General features: G+C 28.9%; 1 protein-coding gene across 7 annotated transcripts in view; it reads left to right on the top strand.

The window, feature by feature from the left end:
* Positions 1–15558, top strand: part of LOC123011600 (collagen alpha-1(XVIII) chain) — a 125978-nt gene that overhangs the window by 81662 nt on the left and 28758 nt on the right. Inside the window, exon 1 of one of the 7 annotated variants that reach the window (XM_044409567.1) lies at positions 8580–8866. The exons of 5 other annotated variants lie outside the window; for them this stretch is intronic. In XM_044409567.1, the coding sequence (XP_044265502.1) occupies positions 8717–8866 (150 nt within the window). In that variant the 5' untranslated portion in view covers positions 8580–8716. Of the gene's footprint in view, positions 1–8579; positions 8867–15558 lie in introns of those variants that run through there. One more of the 7 variants, XM_044409644.1, reaches the window with a different exon arrangement.

The following is a 15558-nucleotide window of genomic DNA, read 5'->3' on the forward strand; positions in this document are numbered from 1 at the left end:
AACTTTTATTTTTTCCCACGCATGTGCATGTAGATGCACATAATTAAAATAAATGTTTGGTTGATGCAATCTTCAAATGCATTTCTGTCTCATAAAGCCCAAAACACTGTCATTATTATCATGCAAGAATCTGCATTAGAAACAACAGAGAGCTTTTACTGCATAATCCTTAGATACTATCGCGAACATTTTATTTGCTGTTGGAAGTTGAAAAGCAAATWTTTCTCACTCGATCGCCTTATTTTCCCTAAACTGCTTATAATAAATATTTCCACCTCTATATTTATGTTCCATTTACTCCCAAATACGCAAAATATGGCCAACAATTAGTAGGCACTTGTAATTTAAAGTTATGTCTTTTTTGTAACCCAATTTATTAACCCATGAAAATTGAGTTTGGTCATAATGCAATTTTTCCTCAAGAGGAGTTTTTAAAGACTCAACTGCACTTTCACGCCACTAATAAATTCAGCTAAGTATTAAGAGTAAAGTTCTAAATGATCTAATGAAACTTTATTTGAAGTTATAGTCATAATAAAGACTCAAATTGCTTTTCAAGATGTTCACGGTACTGAAAACAAATTACAAATCATTGACACTAATTGATTATATAAACAAATTTTTTGTGAAATACACAAGTTGGCTAGAATTCACTTTATGTACATAGATAAGTATTAAACAAAACGGGAAGGGATTTATTGAAATTGGAAATCTGATTTGTTTATGAAACAGCTTATCTGTAGGTCAGTTTGATGTTGTGGTTGGCCAAACTGAAAAACGATGGTAGTTTTTTAATTCAAATTTATCGGTACAAAACTAAAAATGTCTTCAATTCCGTGAATATGCAGTTATTTTTCCTTAAAATGTATGTGAAGTGAACGGTATAGTCCGTAAAGTAATACTTTTCCCGACTCTTACGTCATTAATTTAAAAAAAAAATTGCTTAGGTTATAAAAACTGCTATGGTTTAATGTGAAACTTTTTTTCGGATCAATACATCAATAAACTGATCAAAACATACAAATACCGCGGAGTACTTGCACGAATGAGCAAGAATATAAATGCTACACGGTCAGATAAGGCGAGCCATGGGCGCCGCCATGGACCCCTACTCCGCGGCCGGCTGTAATGCGACATGCGATAGATGGACGAAAAATTTTGAGGCGATGGAAAAAAATTCACTTTAATAAATAAAATATTTTTTTTATATGGGAAATCTAAGGGCAACACTGAATTAAGTCAAGGTTGCCAAACTAAAATTAAAAATTATGTATACATCTCGTGCCTTTTCAATCGCCAGACTGGCAACGTCGCAACTGTGTTTTGACTGTGATTTCTGCATGAAACAAGAATCTGGGTAACAATTCAACCCTATAGACACATTTAGACCCAAAATACTCCAGAAAAAAATATAAAAGTGAAAAAACTCCACAACTCTTAATTCAAATTGTTTTCTCAAAAACAACTTATATTAAATTATCTCGTCACGTATTTCATTGTTCTTAGGTTGAGATTTGTGGTAACACATGTAACGTTCTTGAAATCACAAATTTCTGCTGCAAGTGGAAATGTGAATTACATATTTGACATTTTAAACTTTACTTTAAATTCAGCTGCTAGCGGCATAAAATGCTTTTTATTATTCATTTATTCAAAAGCTTTTAAAAGTTTGGAAATTCTATTTTTAGTTTTTTATTTTTAGATTTTGGGTATGGCTTTTAATTGATACAATTAACAAAAACTTGTTTTGCAAATTAATATTTCTATAATAGGAACAGAAATATTTGCAAATTTAATTTTATGAATTTTAATTATAATTTTTCTATCAAAAGTACACATTTATTAATAATTATTTCATGGTTACTGAAAAATCGTGTTTGGTTATAATTTCTGGACTTTACACCGCGTAAATTATGAGTGTTGTTTACGAGATTAAAAATTTAAAAATTTTTTTACATATCACTAGTAAAATCAATAAAATAATAAATTTTGTGTTTATATTTGAATTGTAGTTACAAATGGAACCAAAGTCATATAGCTTTGAATTATTGATCTACAATTACCAATAAAAAGATTTTTTGTAAAATAAATAAAACACAAAGTAGTTTGATATAACTTAACTTATTGATTTTATGTGTTTTTTGGGTTTTTTTTGACAATCACATTTTAATAAAAATAAAACGTCTGTTGCCTTCTAAAAGCATTACCTGGAGTAATATTTTAGAGTTTTTCGAGTTTATCTAATACATATTTTAAAGTGAAGTTTTTAGTGTTTGTTCAAACTGTCAAGTCGGATCGATCATATGTAAACTCTTTTTCTTTTAATTTTTTTCCTTTTACTATAATGCGATCTCGTGTTTCTAATAAGAATTAGAAACCAAGTGGAAATTATTATCGTTAACCTTAATAACTCGTTTTGTCTAACATTTATCTAAATTAAAATCAGCTCGAAGTTTAGTGTCCATTTCTTTTATTGCTAGTTGAAATAAATACACATACCTGTCCGCAGGCAGTGGCGTAACAAGTACAAAAGAGAAGGGGACAATTTTGACAATAGCTTAGTGAACTTAATCTGTTTTTCTTTAATTCAAAATTAATTAATAAAATTTGCATTTAGAAATAAATTAATTCTGTGAAGTGGTCTCTAGTAATCAAAAAAGCACTAGTCAAATGTTAAATTTTTTAGTCTCTGATTCTGGTGTCATTTACTTTTAAAATTTTGGATGTTTTCAAGAAATGTTAGAACTCTAATTAATAATTGACTTTGCAATCCACTTTTTTTAATATTAAAAGAGGTTACATGAACCCCAAGTTTGTACGCTATTATACTCAGAATCACATTTTGTTTCAGTAATAAAATATGTATCACTAATTATGTATTAAACACCTATTAAACACCTGAAGTTATTTTCAATATACCCACGCTGCATATCGAAGACTTCGCCGTCAAAACCTCTGCTAGGTGTACTAATTGATCAAAATTTAGAACACATGTGGGAAGTCAATTGAACAGAAAATCTAATTAAAATGAGGAAACGTAATTAAATGGTAAATGTATTTTAGCACCCAATTCCTTCTCGTCAAATTAACTAAAATAATTACGAGTTTTTCTAAAAAGTAGTTATTCTGTTTAAAAGTGCAAAAAACCGCTTTGCTTTTAATAAAATGACTTAACTTCATTAATCGCAGTTTAAATCGGATTTGACATTTCAAAAATTTAATAATATTTTCTGGAATAGCTTACGAGTTATGAAGAAAAAGTAAAGTTTTAATAAAGTGGTACAGTTTATTTTAATTAAAAAGGTGTTTTTCATAATTCCATAAGGGAAATTCTTGCTGTACAAACCACTCCGAGTATTTTCGGCACAAAGTTTCAATAATTTTTATAAGTTTGAATGAATAAAGTTTTTTTTCACCACAACGAAAAAATACTATATGTTGACTTTTTTACCACTGCAGATCATCAGTATTCAATATTTTGCACTACTAACTGCACTAGTCATCCACTAATTGAATTAATAAACACTCTTGACAATCTTAACATAAATTCCGATAATTTCATTGCAAATTGTTTTGTTGATTTACTTGCTAATTACAGTGTTGCTCTTTACTACATTTGTGAATAAAATAAAATATGTTATTCGGAGTAAAACCTTAATTTGTCGATCAGCTTCTCCACATATCTATCTATCACTTTCACTCCTAATAACATAATATACTATTTGGTAATTGTGACTTTTTACACTGGTTAAAGCTGTATCCACAGTAGTATGATATTGCATAAAGTGATGGCTATTGTTCACGAAGATGAAGTTTAAAAAACGAGCAAAACGCGAGTTTTTTAATAATCTGAGCGAATAATTGTCTAATATACGAGTAGAATACTATAATTCCAGAATTTTTTTATTTTTATCCTTGTAATCATTTAATAAAAGAGTTTGTCTTGTAGTTTTGAAAATTGATTTAGACCTTCAATTTAATAGTAGTAAAAATTGAAATATATTTTTAAATACTAGTAACTATTTAAATATTTATTAAGGAAAGAAAAGTATTAGTAAATACAATAAGTCATAAAAATATAGGGTGTTAGGGGGTTTTTCTAAACCGCGTACACCACTGACCTTAATTCTGAACGGTAGTGATTTTTTTTAATATAAAATCTAATTCTCGTATGCATTTTTAGAAGCACTTTTTTCTTGTTTCTAAAAAATCTTTAAACAATTTTTCGGGACCCCTGTTTTTTGCAAATTTTCTGAAGTCTGAATAATTTTGGGTAGTAATAAAGCGATCAGTAAATAATTCAATTTTGATCAGCATAAAATGATAAATGATCAGTATTTAATTATTTTTTGCACAGTAAAAAGAATAAATGTTAAGTAAAGCACGCACAGTATTTTATTGTAATTTGTTCAGTAAAAAAAATCCAATTTGCACAGTAAAAATAATAAATGCTCAGTAACTTTAATCAAAATTAGTAAAACAACATAAAATTTAAAGAATTTTCAGTCTTGGTTACATAACAATGTATGGCCCCTGCGCAAGAATGGTGTTTATTATTGAAACTTATTTTTATATTACTGAATATTTATTATTATTGGAGGGTGGTATATGTATTAGCAAAGGCCCCTGCGCAAGAATGATTTTAGCAATGGCTGGAAACTGTGCACAAATGGTAATCAGTCTAATCAGCTCACGCCACTCTTTGCACTGCTGTCCTCATGAGACCAAAATTTTGTTTTTGAACACTTTGTGATATTCCGATTTTGCTCGGAAGCATTTTGTTTGTAAATGTGTAAATATTAAATTAATTAGTTTTGCTAGACATTCATTCATTATCTTTACTTTGCATTTATTATTTTACTGTGTATTTATTATTTTTACTGTGCATTTATTACTTTTACTGTGTTTATTATTTTACTGTGCATTTATTATTTTTACCTTGCATGTATTATTTTTACTGTGCATTTATTATTTTTACTGTACACTTATTATTTTTACTGATCAAAAATCCTTGTTGAAATAACAATTTCTTCCCCTAAAAAATGTTTAAACATTTTTTCTGGACTCCTATTTTTTGCAATTTTTATTAAAATTGAATAATTCTTGTGGTGCCTGGCTCCGCCACTACTATTAGTTTATTTCTTTTTTATATCGTTGGTGTGCAATAAACCATCTCGGTCTGAATTTAGTAGTTTGAGACCGATACAAACATTTTGCAGTAGAGTGCAATCTAAATTTGGGAGTAACCCATCATCATCAGTAAAGGGCGGTCGATCTTCCCGTAAAGATGAGTCCACATGCGGTTATCCAGATTCGGCCAAACTTTGATTAGAGATAAACGTAACCGTTTGTCGATCCTTCGACCGATATCTCGTCGGCCTTCTGCCTGGAAATGAGATCCTATAAAGCTCGCGATAAGAGGACGCTCTCTGAACTTTTTACCGTCCGAACAATGACTGAATCTTTTATTTTATTAGCAAACTTCGGCGATGTAATTCTTTTTATCTGCATCTGGAGTCGGGCACGCGTTCACTCATTAAGCCTAACAACGCAGTTTTTCCTCCCGTATACAGGGTGATGAAAAATAGGCGCCCACGACTGAAACATTGTGACCATCATTCCAAAAATAGATTCTTTTTAAAATTTAAACAGTTTGTCTAACAGCACAAAGCGGCAATATTGCACAATTTTCTTTTACTAAAAAACTTTTTCACTCAGGTATTTTTCGTATCTAGGAAAGATATTGTCACCCGCATAAAATAAAAAACTGTAAAGTTTACATAATTTTATTACTCCAATACGACACGACCAAAAGGTATCTAATGATTTCAATTAATTTTTTTAATCTTTGACTTTTTGACTTTAATCGTTCAAATTTCACAGAACAAACAACATTGAAAATTGATTTTTTTGTTGCTACCGTTTCCAATAATTGAATATTACTTGGACATTTTCTGTATCCTAGGATATTTGCAATGTTGCACCATTGATAAATTTTCTTTGAGCCAAGAAATGGTATCCTAACATCTTCAATAAAGTTTATTTCAATAGATTTTTTACACATTTTTTTTTAAGAACACCGTCAACTGTATCAAAATCTAGACTTTAACAATGAAATTATTTTAAAACTGTTAATTATATAGATTTCTCTTTTCTAAAAAGGAAAGTCTATATCTTACTGATAAGTAAGGCTCGGATTATATGCAAAATGCATATTTGTTATTAAGAGGTATATCAACAAAATTGTAAGTTTTCTATGCACGTCTAATGCTTTTTGATTAAAATAAGCCAATTAAAAAATGCATATTTGTGCATATTTTCTTCAAATCACAAAATTCCGATTAAAAATTTCAGTTCAAGTTAAAAATTGGCCAGTTTATGAAAAATTATCCGATTACAAAATATGTTAAAGAGAAAATAACCAGTAATTCGTAAGCCGGACTCAAAGAATTAGTATCCTGCTGAGTGTTTCCTCTTTAAATTCATTTTATACAGGGTGAATATGACGTTTCGAACCAAACGGTCTTTTTTAATTATTTGCCTCTGGAAAATAATAATTAATATAAAATAAGGTAATATAAAAAATCTGATCGTATTTTCAAAACGAAATTATCTTTTGCTTTGAGTTAATGCGATTTTTTTGTCAAAATTGTAATGTATGTATTTTTTTTAAATTAATATAAAGTAGATAGTCTCTAACAGAGTTGTTTTTTGGGAGAATATACAAAACATTGTTTTTAGTGGGTTATTGCCATTTAAAAAAAATAAAATTTGTGTAGAATTTAAAAACAAAAAATTCGAAAAGTTTTATTCTTAATAAAACATTTAATTCATCAATTAGTTTTTAAAAAAATAAATAGTTTAAGCAAAAAATGTTTCACCTGGTATAAAACGAATAAATCTTTCTATGTGGATGGATAAGTAGTTGCCTGCAAATGAATTTTAGCAAAATTGTTTAAAGTGATGTAATAGTAACTTTATTTTGAAGCAAAACCAATTTACTTATTCTCTTTCGTTCATAGTGTGCGGTTCAAGATGATGAAAATACAAACTTTAGTGTACTCGAGGATAAGAATTTATTCCAACTTTGATTTTTTATTGTTAAAAGTTTTGCATATCGATGCATATTTGGCATATATTCGAGCATATTTCTTAATATTTTGTGCAAATTTTTGTGAAAATACGTGCATATACAGGGTGGTTCGGTCCATGTCGCCCCGGCTGATAACACCTAAACTTACTTCTTTTTTTCAAAAAGTAAATATTTGAGTAATAATATTCATTCTTGGCTTTCTTAATAAATGTATCAAATTTTTTTAGCACATCCGGTGTTGCCGGAAATGCTACCAAATTTAGTTTTTCAGATGGAACACCTATGTTTTTTTCCCCCAAACAATAATAATTGACATGAAAAATACTGTAAACCACTATTTATCACATTTTGCGTAACACAATGCAATCCGAAAACATCTTAAATCTTAGAATTTTATAAGGAAATTGGTCGTGTAGCCTGATTTTTAATTTTAAAAGAAAGGTGTGAATAAAAAATGCTTGGATACAGTTTAATCGTTGGTTTGACAAATCTAATTTGTCAGTTATGATGAGCGAGTTCTCTTATGGAAACTCTTGGATTTTCTTCGAATGATAACAGAACATTCGGATTTCTATTTTCTTGTTCTTCACTAAGAACCGCGGTTTTTTTAGTTTTAAGAAGCGAATCTATTCGTCTCAGTTGTTTTTCAATTCGACAAAATTTCCAACTCTATTTGAGTATTTTTCTCTATACTATCTTTCAGTTTCCGCTCTATTTTTATTGCACTTAAAAAACACTTCAAGCTGTTCTACCAATTCGTCGTAATTAATATCATCCATTATTAATGATCTCAATAAGATTTATTGACAAATTAGGCTTTTTTTAACAATTAAACGGTATCCATGCATATTGTTTTTTGCATGAATATCTTGACAAGTAAAATCCGCCTACGTTGCAAAATTTGCAATGAAATTCAAAAATTTAAATTGTTTTCTGAGTGCATTATGTAAAGTAAAATGTAATAAATAGTGGTTTACCGTATTTTTCATCCCAATTATTATTGTTTCGAGCAAAAAAAACATAGGTGTTCCATTTAAAAAACTAAATTTGGTAGCATTTCCGGCTACACCGGATGTGCTAAAAAATTTGATGGATTTTCTAAGAAAGTCAGGAATGAATAGTGTTATTTGAAAATTTAGTTTTTGAAAAAAAAAAAGTAAGTTTAGGTGTTATCGGCCGAACGAACAGCCTGTATATGCGCATAGTTTACGGATTTTTCGTGCATATAATCCGAGCCTTACTGATAAGAGCACAAATCCAATTTTGGTCTTCGAATTCGTCTTTAATAAAAGATCACTTATAACGTGTGGATTAACACAGGCGCCTTTTTTTCATCATACAGTATAATTACTTAATTTATTTGGACGATAAATGTATCATTGCAGTGCGCAGACGACGAGCGGCGTCTGTTGGCGTCCCGGCCGTGTCTTTGATACAGTAGCGGCGCGACGCTTAACGTCGTTAGTTCGTCTGGTAGTCACTGCGGCGCTGGCGGCTCTTTTCAAAGTTCGCCAACTTCTTCCTCCGATATGAAACTTCCACGCGACTCGAAAAGACGGAGTTGTGCGAAACGCGAATTTCGGATATTTCGGCGACGGAATGGTGCAATGTGACTGTTGAACCATGGCGATGGTACTTTCGAGCCAGAGTCGACTCTTGGTGGCTCTGTGCTTCACGCTTTTGGTGCTAGCGGGTGCTCTCGCCGTTGGTTCTCTCACCGGATGGTTCCATCCACGAGGGTTCTCCGAACCCGTACCAGCCAAACTTCGACAGGTACACCACCAAAACATTTCACAATATGTCCCACTTGAGACTTTTTTCATAAAGTTGGAAATTGTTCATTTGTTCAGGGGGAGAATCACGCTTTAGGGAGCGCATCCTTTACAATCTACAGCAATTTTTAAATAGTTTCTTACTTGACTTTGCTTGCAAAATCCCCAGAGAGTCACATTTCATATCTTACTTTTCGTTTTTTAACATTGAAATTAGAACTAGAATTATACCGGATGATGAAAAAATGAGATGCTTACGATATGGAGAGCTTATTTTACCAGTAGAAAAATGTCATTAGTGCTGATGGAATCCTCAACTGCGCGTCTAATAATTCCACCAAACAAGTAAACAGAAGACTTATTTAGCTATTTTTCATTTTGTAAAATTCATCCTTTTCCTCATTTTAATTGTTTTTGAGAGACTTTTTTAATTTATTGTTTCACGTGGACATTACATTTTGTGTCTTTTTTCCTGGAAAATAATTTGAAGATCGGTCAATGCTTTTCGTTTCATATTCGAAGATAAAATTAATTAGAAAAGCTAAATTTTATCAACTTTAAAGGAACAAATCTATACCAGATTGTTTTCTATAATTTTTTAATTAGACTTTATCTACATGTCTGGATGATTTTGAGGTATGTGCAAATATTTTAACAAGTGATAGTAGAGCTTAAAAGAAGTCAAAATAACTGAGATATATAGTATGTCCCTGGATTGAGTTTAAAACAGAAAAAAAAAATTTGAGTTTAAGCCAAAAGGAGAAACATTTTTTGCTTCACCTGAAACGAGCAAATCGATATTCAAAACCTCATTGTTCTAAGAAAAGTTTATTTTTCTTTTAATTTTTGACTTGTAATAATTTTTCTTTGCTTTGTAGGTTCCATTAGATTGGCGGTTTTATTTTTTGACAAAGATATTGCTTTGATAATTCTTGTTAAAAATTACTTTGTTTTTTTTTTTTTTTAAAGCTGTTTGTTTGACTTCCCATTTATTAAAATTATGTTTTTCACTAATATTTTTGTTATTTAACTTGCCTAAACTCATTTATCAAAATGACTCGTTGTCAAAAAAAGTCCAAAATCAAGCAAAAAATGAACTTTTTTTCCCACTGAGTCGGAATAATGAAGTTTTAATTACAGTTTTGCTCATTACACATTAAGTAAAATAGTTATTTATTATACAATACGATAAAATTGAATTTTATCTTTGAGAGCAATTTAATATGCTCGAAAAGATAATAAAAATTTTCTATATTCAAAACCTCATTGTTCTAAGAAAAGTTTATTTTTCTCTCAATTTTTACGATCAAAAAATTAAAAGCAACTTTGCTTACGATATCCTCAACTTTTTTTAAACATGGAGAGTATATTTTACCAGTATTGCTGATGGAATCCTAAACTGCGCGTCTAATAATTCCACCAAACAAGTAAACAGAAGACTTATTTAGCTATTTTTCATTTTGCAAAATTCATGCTTTTTCTCATTTTAATTATTTTTGAGAGACTTTTTTAATTTATTGCTTCACGTGGGCATTACATTTTGTGTCTTTTTTCCTAGAAAATAAGTTGGAAGATCGGTCAATGCTTTTCATTTCATATACGGAGATAAAATTAATTAGAAAAGCAAAATTTTATCAACTTTAGAGGAAAAAATCTATAGTAGATTTTTTTTTCTATATATTTTTAATTAGACTTTATCTACATGTATACTGTGTATGTGCAAATATTTTAACAAGTGATAGTAGAGCTTAAAAGAAGTCAAAATAACTAAGCTTGCCTTAGACGAGTGTTTATAGTTTCTGAGATATACAGTATGTCCCCGGATTGAGTTTAAAATAAAAAAAAAAAATATTTTTGAGTTTGAGCCAAAAGGAGAAACATTTTTTGCTTCACCTGAAACGAGCAAATCTATATTTAAAACCTCATTGTTCTAAGAAAAGTTTATTTTTCTCTTAATTTTTACGATCAAAAAATTAAAAGCAACTTTGCTTACGATATCCTCAACTTTTTTTTAAAACATGGAGAGTATATTTTGCCAGTACAAAAATGTCATCAGTGCTGATGGAATCCTAAACTTCGCGTTTAATAATTCCACCAAACAAGTAAACAGAAGAGTTATTTAGCTATTTTTAATTTTGTAAAATTCATGTTTTTTCTCATTGTAATTGTTTTTGAGAGACTTTCACGTGGGCATTACCTTTTGTGTCTTTTTTCTGGAAAATAAGTTGAAAGATCGATCAATGCTTGTCATTTCATATACGGAGATAGAATTAATTAGAAAAGCTAAATTTTATCAATTTTAGAGGAAAAAATCTATACCCGATTTTTTTCTATAATTTTTAATTCGACTTTATTTTCATGTATACCTACTGGGTGATTTTAAGGTATGTGCAAATATTCAATTAAAAAAAAAACAAAATAACTAAGCTTGCCTTAGCCGAGTGTTTATAGTTTCTGAGATATACAGTATGTCCCCGAATTGAGTTTAAAATAGGAAAAAAAATTATTTTTGAGTTTGAGCCAAAAGGAGAAACATTTTTTGCTTCACCTGAAACGAGCAAATCTATATTCAAAACCTCATTGTTCTGAAAAATGTCTATTTTTCTTTAAATTTTTGTTTTGTAGTAATTTTTCTTTGCTTTTTGGGTTCCACTAGATTGGCGGTTTTATTTTTTTGACAAAGATATTGCTTTGACAATTCTTGTTAAAAATTACATTGTTTTTCTTTTATTTTAAAGCTGTTTGTTTGAGTTTCCATTTATTAAAATTATGTTTTTCACAAATATTTTCGTTATTTGACTTGTGTAAACTCATTTATCAAAATGACATCCTTCTCAAAAAAAAAGTCCAAAATCAAGCAAAAAATGAACTTTTCTTCCCAATGAGTCGGAATAATGAAGTTTTAATTACAGTTTTGCTCATTACACATTAAGTAAAATAGTTATTTGTTATACAAGACGATAAAATTGAATTTTATCTTTGAGAGCAAGAAAATATAATGAAAATTTTATCGTCGTGTACAATATAAAATTTTATTCAATCCTAATTTTTTAGTCAATTTGGTCGATATTTATAAATGTCAAAGTAAAATTCAATAATGAAACCTAATGTCAAAGATCGTTAGCAACTAACAACCGCAGATATACAACAATGGATGTATTTTTTATCATCTAGACGATAAAATTTCATTTTAACATGAAGAAGAGAGTAGATAAAATTCAATTTTAACATAGAGGATTGAATAAAATGTTTTTCTTTTACAATTTTGGCGTAAAATCAACGATAATTTTTTTTCTGGTAAACCCAATCCGAGGACATAAAGACGCAATCTCTTCACTGGTGTCGGAAAAATTGTCAAAAAAATGTCAATATTTTTCAAATAAATCTTTCGAGTCTTTTTTTTTATGAGGACACTTTTTGTGTCTATTTTTGCTAATTTTAACCGAATTTTTTTAAAACAATGTAACAAATTTTGAAGAACAAATTTGAAATTTGAGTTGGTGAAGGTTTAAGTTGCGCCCCAAATTTGAATTTACAAAACCCTCTGTATCTCAAAAATTAAAACATTTTGATAAGACAAATGAGTTATTTTGACTGCTTTTGAGCTCTACTATCACCTGTTAAAATATTTGCACATACCTTAAAATCATAATTTGTTTTTTTTTTGCTTATTTAGTTTAGATATTACTTATAAGTAGAAAATATTTCACTGCATATTTTTTGGCACTTGCTGCTTGGATTTCTAAAATATGTTTTCACATTGACACCTAATTTTAAGGAATTCTAAATAAAAATATGTTTACTTGCTCTTTAAGTATTTCGTAAAATAGGATTTCTGCTGCTGAAGTCAAGTGAAAATTCTTCTTGCAACAAAATAAGGTTTTCGGATTCTATTGCATTGAATATGGAATTGAAAATGTGTATAAGACTTGGTAGATCTCTGAGAAACGAAGATAGCATAGTGAACATCATGATGTATTTACCTATTTGAGGTAGCTTTCAAATAACTTTACCCAATTATAAGTTTTGCAAGAAGTGTACACGATATTTCGATATTTATTTTCATTAAAAAATAGTTTCTTGTGCACTAATAATCATGGTTAATACTTTTTTCTCCTCTTATCTCTTGAAATGCATTAAATTTTAACCAAACATAAGAACAAATTTATTACGAAGTCTCAAGAAAACTTGGATGTACCAACATCTCTCATGTTATTCTTATATTGATCGAACTATTTCTACAGGAATTTACTGTAAATTATGTATGAGTAAGAAGCACAACATTTTAGTTGCCATTAATATATTTATTTTTGTTCTAATACAAATGTGATTTTAATGTTGCTAACTGATAGTTGAGACAAAATCAGTCCATTAAGATAAAAAAATAACAAAACTTCAGCAATGAATAATTGTAAAAAATCTATGCACATTTTGCAGATTGATGTTTGCGTTTTATCAGATCATTAGTTAGTTCATTTTAATGTAAATTTTTCTAATTAATCCATATTTTCCACCCGTTTAAATAAACAATTTTTGGTGGTGTATAATCATGAGCGATAAACACGTATGGATTTGCACTGTTGACCCAAAAATATTTCATCAAAGCATAAGTACTAAAATTTGGTAATCATGTGGGTGTGTTTATTTATAAACGAAATGTTTGAATTAAAAAGCCAACGGGTATTTAAATTTAATTTAAAACATTTGCGTTTGGAATTAAAGAAATTTTTTTGTTTAAGAAGTAGATGCTTGATGCTATTAGGGAAATTTGCTTTTTTATTCAGTTCAAAAACATAGAACCAAAAATTGTTTTTGAAATATCCATTTTTATAGATGTGTATTGTTGCATCCTAATACCAAAAATAGGAAACAAAACACTGGAACGTAATAAGGCATCTTGTTATGTGAAAACTTCTTACATTTTACAAGATATCAGCTAAAGGCAATATTGAAGAATTTATATACTTCTGTGAAATATAAGAACAGTTTTAATCATAATAATTTTAAATTTTAACATGTGCCATTTAGCACCCTAAAAAAATTTACATTACTTCTCCACATTGTGTTTTTTTTTCTGTGAGAAATGTTATCAACGGTGGTTTGTATATAAACCAGAAATTCGCCGAGTTGCGAGTTATGTTGATTAAAATATTTGAGTTATTTCACCTTCAGTAGGCATAAAAGTTTCAGTTTATTTAGAATGTTGATTGACACAAGGGAATTCTGAACTAAAATGAGTAATTTCTCTTTTCCAAGACAAAAAAACCAATGGGACGAACACAAAAGCGAAGTACTTAACATATTTACTCTGTCTTAATGAATTGCAATTTTCACTCCTAACAAAATTAACTACTAATCAGAACGAATTTATTTTTTATTAACAATAAACGGAGAAAATTTGTTTGAAAAACTGCTATATTTTTTTATAAAGCAACTGGAAAATTTACTTTTCTCTTATGAAACAATATTTTCCTCCAGCAAGCTAACACAAAATAATGAGTAGCACTATCTGATTAATTTCTGTATCATGGCTGCTAGAGATCAGTCAACGATGCTTTAATTTGTTATTAGGGAACAAGATTGGAAGCACTTCAAAGAAATAATTGTCTCTATTATGAAACAAATAATACACTTATTTGCCATTTAGGTTAATTGAACTTGTTTAATTAGGCTGTAATTAAATTTTAATTACATTTTCGGTAAGAAGTTTAAAACTGGCTTAGGATATCGATAAGAGGGAAAAATTGTTACAAAAAAACACAGTAGAAGTTTCATTAAATTAAAAAGACTTTAGGGTTTTAGTTTATTTACTTCATTAGTTTGCGTTATTATCCAAACAAATTGTAATTCAACACCGCAGCAGGATGCAAATTAATTTAATCAATTATGTTACATAAATAATGCATAAAATTATGTACTTTTTAATATTTTTTTATTTTTAGTTGAGATGAGCCAAGAAAATTTCTAGTACATTAATTAAAGAATAACAAAATAATAATTCTATTCTTTAAAAAACTTGTGTTTATCTAAAATTTATTTGTTGTATTAAGTAAAAAATTGGAACTTTTAATTATTCCAGAGAGAAATATTTAATACTGTAGTGAAAAAACATTATGGAAATAGTTCCGAGGTATAAATTTTTAATTATTTACCACCATCAGATTTTAATTAATTAATGATAAATGTGTACGTGGAAAAAATATTTGTTCTCTCTTTATATTAATGTACAATTAAAATTAAAGTAAAAAAATTGGAAAACCGAAATTTTGTAAACAGATATTTTATTTATTGTGTATTGTGTAATTTAGATAAAATTAAAATTTTCTTATGGGTTTATCAGTTGATGAGAATTTGATGCAATGAAAACTGAATTCAGTGAATTACCAGTTCTATTACTGACGGTATAAATTGACGATTTCAGAATATGAAAATTTTGTTTTAAATATATTTGCTGGCAACATACAAATCCCATTGTGAGCGCCAATTCATTTAAACTGAAATAAATTTTACATAATTAACAAATGGAAATAATTCACTTTTAAATCTGTGCTTCGAATTTTTTTATTGGTTTTGTTACGGATACTTTAAACAAATATTCCTATTTCGTGTAGGAAAATGGAACCACTCCGGAACGAAATTCAATTAATACGACCAAATATTGAAAAAATAAATTACGAAAGAGCTACGAATTCT

Source organism: Tribolium madens, unplaced genomic scaffold (assembly GCF_015345945.1).
Source record: "Tribolium madens isolate multiple individuals breed KSU strain unplaced genomic scaffold, Tmad_KSU_1.1 Scaffold_11;HRSCAF=98;Tcas5.2_LG3b, whole genome shotgun sequence".
NCBI lineage: Eukaryota > Metazoa > Arthropoda > Insecta > Coleoptera > Tenebrionidae > Tribolium > Tribolium madens.